Source organism: Oncorhynchus gorbuscha, linkage group LG19, assembly GCF_021184085.1.
Source record: "Oncorhynchus gorbuscha isolate QuinsamMale2020 ecotype Even-year linkage group LG19, OgorEven_v1.0, whole genome shotgun sequence".
Lineage (NCBI taxonomy): Eukaryota > Metazoa > Chordata > Actinopteri > Salmoniformes > Salmonidae > Oncorhynchus > Oncorhynchus gorbuscha.
The window spans coordinates 41,198,341-41,208,340 of NC_060191.1; the positions used below are offsets into that span (position 1 = coordinate 41,198,341).

The 10,000-nt window shown below is 48.5% G+C and overlaps 1 protein-coding gene across 1 annotated transcript in view; it reads right to left on the reverse strand.

The window, feature by feature from the left end:
* Positions 1-10,000, reverse strand: part of LOC124005746 (zinc finger protein neuro-d4-like) — a 52,766-nt gene that overhangs the window by 29,613 nt on the left and 13,153 nt on the right. Inside the window, exons 2-5 of the mRNA XM_046315258.1 lie at positions 5,813-5,842; positions 4,899-5,059; positions 4,063-4,170; positions 3,596-3,723 (exon numbers count right to left, since the gene is read on the reverse strand). Of these exons, the coding sequence (XP_046171214.1) occupies positions 3,596-3,723; positions 4,063-4,170; positions 4,899-5,059; positions 5,813-5,842 (427 nt within the window). The remainder of the gene's footprint in view (positions 1-3,595; positions 3,724-4,062; positions 4,171-4,898; positions 5,060-5,812; positions 5,843-10,000) is intronic.

Sequence of the window (10,000 nt, forward strand, 5' to 3'; positions counted from 1 at the left end):
CCTCCTGCCCAATGTATGACCATATTAGAGACACATATTTCCCTCAGATTACACAGATCCACAAAGAATTCGAAAACAAATCCAATTTAGAAAAACTCCCATATCTACTGGGTGAAATTCCACAGTGTGCCATCACAGCAGCAAGATTTGTGACCTGTTGCCACGAGAAAAGGGCAACCAGTGAAGAACACACACCATTGTAAATACAACCCATATTTCTGCTTATTTATTTTATCTTGTGTCCTTTACCATTTGTTCAGTGTTAAAACACTGTATATATAATATGACATTTGTAATGTCTTTATTGTTTTGAAACTTCTGTATGTGTGATGTTTACTGTTCATTTTTATTGTTTATTTCACTTTATCTATTATAATAATATAATAATAATATATAATATAATAATAATAATAATAATATTATCTATTATCTACCTCACTTGCTTTGGCAATGTTAACACACGTTTCCCATGCCAACAAAGCCCCTTGAATTGAATTGAATTGAATTGAAAATTGAATTGAGAGACACAGAGACAGAGAGAGACACAGAGACAGAGAAAGACACAGAGACAGTAAGTCCAGAGGACAATCAATAAATTAGACCAGTAAGGGTGGCCTCCCCTCCTTTTAACACAACCCCTCCTCCCCCTCCCTCTTAAACTACTAGTGACCAGGAGAACACTATGCTGTTGTTCATGTAGGAGTGAAAGAAACACTTCCTCTCATTGGCAAAAAGTATCAACATATTCTGCAAATAGAAAGTACAACACATGGGCCTGTGAAAGTATCCTTGACAAATAACAAAGAGAGGTGACAAAAAAACAAGTGTCACAAGTGACAAAAGAACAAACTCTAAAATGAGCATATGGAGAGAAGCTGTAATGGAGGAGGAAACCAAAGCCCTCCTCTGTTAGCCTCCTGCTGGGTACAGGAGCTAGGCAAGGCCCAGAGAAGCTGTAATGGAGGAGGAAACCAAAGCCCTCCTCTGTTAGCTTCCTGCTGGGTACAGGAGCTAGGCAAGGACCAGAGAAGCTGTAATGGAGGAGGAAACCAAAGCCCTCCTCTGTTAGCTTCCTGCTGGGTACAGGTGCTAGGCAAGGCCCAGGGTCAGAGGCCTAGCCCCAACGGAGCCCCGGGCTTGCTGTGTGGGCCATTTATTGAAGCGCTAATTGTCGACCTTAGGGAAGGAAGACGTCTGGAGCAGGTGAGGTAGGGACTGGAGACACGGAGCTCACAGAGGAGATGACAGCTCATCCGGAAGAGGAAGCAGGCACACACAGATTCAGAAACACACACATCAGCGCTCTCTCTCTCCCTCCTAAACACACACTCATACAGTCTCTGTCCAAAATACACACTTCATCTGGGGAGGAGGAGAGGAACTGTGCCAGTGGGGGAGTGTCATGGATGCAGGGGATGTGTCACTGCCAACCAGAGTCACTGATACTACAGACGGAGCCATGAGAGGGAGAGGGAGAGGGAGAGGGAGAGGGAGAGGGAGAGGGAGAGGGAGAGGGAGAGGGAGAGGGAGAGGGAGAGGGAGAGGGAGAGGGAGAGGGAGAGGGAGAGGGAGAGGGAGAGTGGAGAGTGGAGAGTGGAGAGAGAGAGAGCGAGAGAGAGTGAAGAGGGAGGGAGAGAGAGAGAGAAGAGAGAGAGCGAGAGAGGGAGAGGGAGAGAGAGAGAGAGGGAGAGAGAGAAGAGAGTGGAGAGTGGAGAGTGGAGAGTGGAGAGAGAGAGAGCGAGAGAGGGAGAGAGTGGATAGAGGAGAAAGGAGAAAGAGAAGAGAGGAGAGAGAGGAGAGAGGAGAAAGGCGAGAGGAAAGAGAGAGAGAGGAGAGAGAGAGGAGAGAGGGAGAGGGAGAGAGGAGAGAGAGCAGAGAGGGGAGAGAGAGAGAGGGAGAGAGAGAAGCGAGAGGAGAGAGAGAGAGAGAGAGAGAGAGAAGAGGGAGGGAGGGAGGGAGAGAGAGAGAGAGAGAGAGAGAGAAGAGAGAGGGAGAGAGAGAGAGAGAGAAGAGAGAGGAGAAAGAGAAAAGAGAAAGGAGAAAGAAAAAAGAGGAGAGAGGAGAAAGGAGAGAGGAAAGAGAGAGAGGAGAGAGAGAGGAGAGAAAGAAGAGATAGGGAGGAGAGAGAGGAGAGAGAGAGGAGAGAAAGAAGAGAGGGGGGAGAGAGAGGAGACAGGAGAAAGAGGAGAGAGGAGAGAGAGGAGAGAGGAGAAAGGAGAGAGAGGAGGGAGGAGAGAGGAGAGAGAGGAGGGAGGAGAGAGAGAGGAGAGAAAGGGAGCAAGAGGCATAAAGAGTGAGAGTGAGAGGGGAGAAAGAAACTACACAGAGGGAAGAAGGCTCTGTTTTAGGCCCTCTCCTATTCTCGCTATACACCAAGTCACTTGGCTCTGTCATAACCTCACATGGTCTCTCCTATCATTGCTATGCAGACGACACAAGGATGACCAGGTGGCGAATCGCATCTCTGCATGTCTGGCAGACATATCAGTGTGGATGACGGATCACCACCTCAAGCTGAACTTCCACAAGACGGAGCTGCTCTTCCTCCCGGGGAAGGACTGCCCGTTCCATAATCTCGCCATCACGGTTGACAACTCCATTGTGTCCTCCTCCCAGAGCGCTAAGAACCTTGGCGTGATCCTGGACAACACCCTGTCGTTCTCAACTAACATCAAGGCGGTGGCCCGTTCCTGTAGGTTCATGCTCTACAACATCCGCAGAGTACGACCCTGCCTCACACAGGAAGCGGCACAGGTCCTAATCCAGGCACTTGTCATCTCCCGTCTGGATTACTGCAACTCGCTGTTGGCTGGGCTCCCTGCCTGTGCCATTAAACCCCACAACTCATCCAGAACGCCACAGCCCGTCTGGTGTTCAACCTTCCCAAGTTCTCTCACGTCACCCCGCTCCTCCGCTCTCTCCACTGGCTTCCAGTTGAAGCTCTGCATCCGCTACAAGACCATGGTGCTTGCCTACGGAGCTGTGAGGGGGGGAACGGCACCTCAGTACCTCCAGGCTCTGATCAGGCCCTACACCCAAATAATGGCACTGCGTTCATCCACCTCTGGCCTGCTCGCCTCCCTACCACTGAGTTTTAGTACAGTTCCCGCTCAGCCCAGTCAAAACTGTTCCAGGAAGGGCAGGCGCATGGAGCGCTCAGCACACAGGCGGGCATTGTAGCTGCTGCTCTGGCTCCCCAATGGTGGAACAAACTCCCTCACGACGCCAGGACAGCGGAGTCAATCACCACCTTCCGGAGACACCTGAAACCCCACCTCTTTAAGGAATACCTAGGATAGGATAAAGTAATCCTTCTCACCCCCCCTTAAAATATGTAGATGCACTATTGTAAAGTGGCTGTTCCACTGGATGTCATAAGGTGAATGCACCAATTTGTAAGTCGCTCTGGATAAGAGCGTCTGCTAAATGACTTAAATGTAATGTAAATGGAAGAAAGAAACTACACAGCAACTCCAAGGTGAAGATGTAGAGGAACATGTCAGCAGGCTCGGAGAGAGCATAAGAGATGGAGACTGGAACTTGCGCACGTGTGTGTGTGTGCAGGCCACCATGAGTGATTCTAAGCTCCTCTTACCTGGCACTCGCTCATAGGTTCCTCTTCCTTCGCCTCCACCTTCTTGTCCAGAGTCTCTCCACTGAGCAGTGATTCCAACACCGGCCCCTCCGGCAAGCCCCCTTCCTTCTTCAGAGACGCCTCGTAGTCTGAACACACACACACACACACACCATACCGTACGTTAGTATCCCCCCACCAATACACACATAACAGTAACACTCCCCCTGCTAATACATGTTAGACTTCATCCCCAGCTATCACTTTGCCCTGACAGACTAACACAACAGCTCCTAACACTGTCTGGAACGGAGCGGATGGAATGGAATCAAACACCTGGAAACCACCGATGTATTTGATACCATTCCACATATCCCACTCCAGCCATGACCATGAGGCAGTCCTCCCTAATTAAGGTGCCACCAGCCTCCTCTGCCCCCCCCCATCCTCCTCATCCTCCATTCCAGGTTTTCCTGTCTGTCTCCTACCGATCTTAAACTCAATGGGTCCGAGGCGCGGGTCCTCCAGAATGTTTAACCGTCTCTTCTTGCGCCAGCAGCGGGCAGGGTAAGTATACAGCTGTCCTGGGGCCAAACCTGGGGGCCAAACAACGCCAGAGGAATGAAGTCATGTGAAAAGCAGACACAGCTATGCTGAAGGCGTTAAGGCCATGATGTTGTCTACTTGCAATGATTCTGTAGGTGAATAACATTTTATATCCACTTCAAAAATAGGTTTGTTTTTTTGTGCAAACATAATTCTTCGGTTGAGGTTTATTTGCTTGACAAAGCAATACCTCTATCGGCCTTTTATGTCAATAAAAACAACACAGTCTCACTCAAACACACAACTAACTCAAAACTCAGGCATACTGTACACACGCACACACACACACACCAGTGGAGGCTGCTGAGGGGAGGACGGCTCATACTAACGTCTGGAACGGCGCAAATGGAATGGCATCAAACACCTGGTAACCGTGGTAACCATGTGTTTAATGTATTTTGATACCGTTCTGCTGATTAGGGCTCCAGCCATTACCACAAAGCCGTCCTCCTCTAATAAGGTGCCACCAACCTCCTGTGAAACACACAGACACACTGATACTATACAGGGGTGTGAGAGAGGGGGGAGAGAGAAAGGAAGAGAGAGGGAGGAGAGGGAGGAACAACATCGAGGACAAAGGGCTGAGAGCAGAGGAGAACCAAAGATGTGTTCCAGACCTCCCTACCCCAGGCCTCATACCTCTTCATGCTGCCTCTTACCCTGTGTTTTATTACAGGGCTGCATGCATTGGAACACACACACACACACACCCACACACCTGGGCCGCGGTGGTTCTTCTCCATCCAGATGTAGCAGTTGCTCTGTGCCACGCCGGTCTGGGAGTCCAGGAAGGGCAGGCGCATGGAGCGCTCAGCACACAGGCGGGCATTGTAGCTGCGGCAGTGCTCGATGGCCTCTCTGTAGAACTCCTCGCCCAGACTGGCACACAGCGGGTACAGGGAGGCAAGAGAGAGAGCCCTGTTAACCTAGGTCATTTGAGGACCCGCAGATCAACATTGCATAATGCCCACTCTACAGTGAGAAAATACATGTTTTGCCAAAGTACAGTATCATTCCTCGGTCTCTCTCTGTGTGTCTGGTCGTGGTTTTCTCAGAGGGCCTGGGATGTGTTGTGCCAGGGCATGTAGAGACGCATCAGTAGTGACACACGCAGGCACGCACGCACGCGCACACACAGTGGATGTAGCGACAGATGAACTGTGAGACAGTGCTCTGAATGTGTGGACAGAGAGGCTATAAGCATCGCCAGATGAGGTAGAATAGACTGTTCTCTCCCAGACATCACATCATGTCTGTGTGTGTGTGTGTATAGTTATACGTGTGGGTACTTGGTGCTAGAGTAATATGTGTATATCTGTACTGTACATGAATGCAAGTCTATGTAGTAGATGTGAACGTGGGTCAGAGTGTATCCTGTAAAGTTTATTTAGTTTGTTATCTTGTGCACCCCCCCATTCCCCCCTCCCTCCCTCCTCCTTCCCTCCTTCCCTCCTCCCCCTCCCTCCCTCCTCCCTCCCCCCCCCTCCCCCTCCCCCCGCTCCCCCCCCCCTCCCCCTCCCTCCTCCCTTCCCTCCTCCCCCCCTCCCCCCCTCTCCCCCTCCCTCCCTCCCTCCCTCCCCCCTCCCCCCCCTCCCTCCCTCCTCCCCCCTCCCTCCTCCCCTCCCTCCCTACCTGTTCTTAATGACTGTTCCTCCAGATTGCCTGTGAACAGAGAGATAGAGGGACACTGTGAGTCATTGCCTTCCTCTTCTCCTCTCCTCCTCCTCCTCCTCATCATCCTATTTCATTCCCGGTGCTTCTCTAACACAGTCACAACACCAAGGTTGCCAGCCATGGCAGACATAAAGCATATTGTTCATAGACTACACAGTATATAGGATCACGACCATACATTTGACAGTAGAAAGCATATAAGATCACAGTATATGTACTGTAGAACATAGGCTCATTATCCATACAGTATACTATACAGATGTAGGATCTTAATTTGACCTATATTGTTGCAGCAAAATCATCCTTCAACAACAGGATTTGAACGTGTAAATCCAGAATGTTGCTTGATTGGTGGTTAGGCTATTAACCGGTTAAAATGAGGCGACATGAAAGGTGCAATACTGTTAATATAACCGTGTGTACGTGAGGGTTTTCAGTGAATGTATGTAAATCACGAAACTTGTCTATAATTCTCAGCAACAAAAGAGTGATCAAATTAAGATCCTACACCTGTACAATATATAAAATTGCAGCTATAGAGTATACTGTTAATACATACAGTTGAAGTCGGAAGTTTACATACACTTAGGTTGGAGTCATTAAAACTAGTTTTTCAACCACAGTCGGTTAGGACATCTATTTTGTAATTTTCTATTAAGTAATTTTTCCAAAAATTGTTTACTGACAGATTATTTCATAATTCACTGTATCACAATTCCGGTGAGTCAGAAGTTTACATACACTAAGTTGACTTGCCTTTAAACAGCTTGGAAAATTCCAGAAAATCATGCTTTAGAAGCTTCTGATAGGCTAATTGACATCCTTTGAGTAAATTGGAGGTGTACCTGTGGATGTATTTCAAGACCTACCTTCAAACTCAGTGCCTCTTTGCTTGACATCATAGGAAAATCAAAAGAAATCAGCCAAGATCTCAGAAACATTATTGTAGACCTCCACAAGTCTGGTTCACCCTTGGGAGCAATTTCCAAATGCCTGAAGGTACCACATTCATCTGTACAAACAATAGTATGCAAGTATGAAAACCATGGGACCACACAGCCGTCATAACGCTCAGGAAGGAGACGCGTTCTGTCTCCTAGAGATGAATGTACTTTGGTGCGAAAAGTGCAAATCAATCCCAGAACAACAGCAAAGGACCTTGTGAAGATGCTCGAGGAAACAGGTACAAAAGTATCTATATCCACAGTAAAACGAGTCCTATATTTCGACATAACCTAAAAGGCCGCTCAGCAAGGAAGAAGCCACTGCTCCAGAAGCCACTGCTCCAAAAGCGCCAGAAAAAAAAACAGACTGCAGTTTGCAACTGCACATGGGGACAAATAGCATACTTTTTGGAGAAATGTCCTCTGGTCTGACGAAACAAAAATAGAACTGTTTGGCCATAATGACCATCATTATGTTTGGAGGAAAAAGGGGGATGCTTGCAAGCTGAAGAACACCATCCCAACCGTGAAGCACGGGGGTGGCAGCATCATGTTGTGGGGGTGCTTTGCTGCAGTATATAATGAAGCAACACCTCAAGACATCAGTCCGGAAGTTAAAGCTTGGTCGCAAATGAGTCTTCCAAATGGACAACGACCCCAAGCATACCTCCAAAGTTGTGGCAAAATGACTTAAGGACAACAAAGTCAAGGTATTGGAGTGGCCATCACAAAGCCCTGACCTCAATCCCATAGAAAATTTGTGGGCAGAACTGAAAAAGGGTGTGAGAGCAAGGAGGCCTACAAACCTGACTCAGTTACAGCAGCTCTGTCAGGAGGAATGGGCCAATTCACCCAACTTATTGTGGGAAGCGTGTGGAAGGCTACCCGAAAAGTTTGACCCAAGTTAAACAATGTAAAGGCAATGCTACCAAATACTAATTGAGTGTATGTAAACCTCTGACCCCCTGGGAATGTGATGAAAGAAATAAAAGCTGAAATAAATAATTCTCTATCTACTATTGTTCTGACATTTCACATTCTTAAAATAAAGTGGTGATCCTAACTGACCTAAGACAGGGAATTTTTACTAGGATTAAATGTCAGGAATTGTGAAAAACTGAGTTTAAATGTATTTGGCTAAGGTGTATGTAAACTTCCGACTTCAACTGTAGATTCGCAACCATACAGTATACTGTATACAGTACATCCAATCCTTTGCCATCCATACAGTAGTAAATATATAAAAAATGTCATTGTAACAGACCAGACAGAATATTGGGACTGGCTACACCTCACACTCCATACAATACCATCACACCCGACCTCTGCACTGGGGATTAGAGATGTTCCTGGCTGGGCATTAAAAGGGATATTTTGTGACCCCCTTGCCTCCCTGGCAGTCCAACCTATGGTCACCCACCAGTGCTTTCTATGGGATGAGAGGAGGCCTAGATACCAGAGAAACCAAATGTGACACACAGCAGGGAGGAACTGGAACAAGGCCGAGGGACTTAGACTATATCCCAATCCCCTATTGCATAACAGTGCACTGGGTTCGACCAGAGCCAAGTAGTACACTATACAGTATAGGGAATAGCGTGACATTTAGGACGAAGGTTAGCTGTGGCGGCGGTGGCAGGGAAATCAGTTCAACTGAGGCTGAGTGGTGTTGGACGGGTGGGGTCGTGGGGTCGCGAGGAGCAAGGCTAGAAATGTGGCTGTGTATGGAAGTATTATACTCTTGACATACTGGGAGTTCTACTGTACTGTTGGCATTCTACAGCATAGCTTTGATGGCGGTGGAAAGTGTAGTGGAAGTATCGGTGTAATCACCAGATACGTGTCAATCTTGAAGATGACAACACAGACAATGTTTCCCATCAATCCTCACCTTTAGACGAACCTCGTGGATAAGCTGGCTGGGGAAAATAATAGATACTCCTAAATGCAGAGAGGCAGAAGGACCGGCACACGCACGCAAACCTATACACCCAGCTTTTCAAATATTAAGTGTGTGATTTGGAAATAGGCTTGGGCTGAAAGGCTGCAGAGGTATGGTGATGCAACGGGGTAAAAGGAGAAGAACACATTCAAAATGCACAGCAGCTATGACCCCGGAGGTTCCCCCCTCTCCCCTCCCCCTTACATCCCTCCCTCCACTGCACTCATGCCCATCCACCTCGACCCCCCCTCCTCACTCCCAAATTCAGCCCCTCCCCCACCAGTCACCCCGGTGCTGCCATTCGAGCTATCAGAATAAGTCGCCCCCTTTCAAAAAGAAGTTGACAGCTGTAGAAAATGGCTGCTTTCGGTTTGGTTGCTTCTGCCTGAAATCTCATTACATTACTCCGCGGCTGTTTGCCCTTGAAGGCTTAGAAAATAACCATTTTGGGTTAGTGGATGCTAGGCTGGGAGAGCTGAGTATATACCACATCACCAGGGAAACCAGACAGAGACAGACATGACCAAGCTTCTCTATCCTGACCACCGTCAGCATCCAGAGTCCCTCTACTTGTGGCCTACTACAACATGGAGGAGCTGAGGGCCTCTACTTGTGGCTTAATACAACATGGAGGAGCTGAGTTGCCTCTACTAGAAGCCTACTACAACATGGAGGAGCTGAGGGCCTCTACTAGTGGCCTACTACAACCTGGAGGAGCTGAGGGCCTCTACTAGTGACCTACTACAACATGAAGGAGCTGAGGGCCTCTACTAGTGACCTACTACAACACGGATGAGCTGAGGGCCTCTACTAGTGGCCTACTACAACCTGGAGGAGCTGAGGGTTTCTACTAGTGGCCTACTACAACATGGAGGAGCTGAGGGCCTCTACTTGTGGCCTACTACAACCTGGAGGAGCTGGGGGCCTCTACTAGTGGCCTACTACAACCTGGAGGAGCTGAGGGTCTATACAAGTGGCCTACTACAACCTGGAGGAGCTGAGGGCCTCTACTTGTGGCCTACTACAACCTGGAGGAGCTGAGGGTCTATACAAGTGGCCTACTACAACCTGGAGGAGCTGAGGGCCTCTACTGGTGGTCTGGCCTGCTTTCAGCTCCAGGGTCTTAGCAGGGACTCTATGAGGCAGTCAAAGGTGGACAGGGAAGGCCAGGCTATGTTTCAGATAGTGGGGAAGAGGGAACCTATTTCAGCAGCATAACTCTGCGGCCAGTGTGATTCTAAACAGGCGGAGTACAGCGCC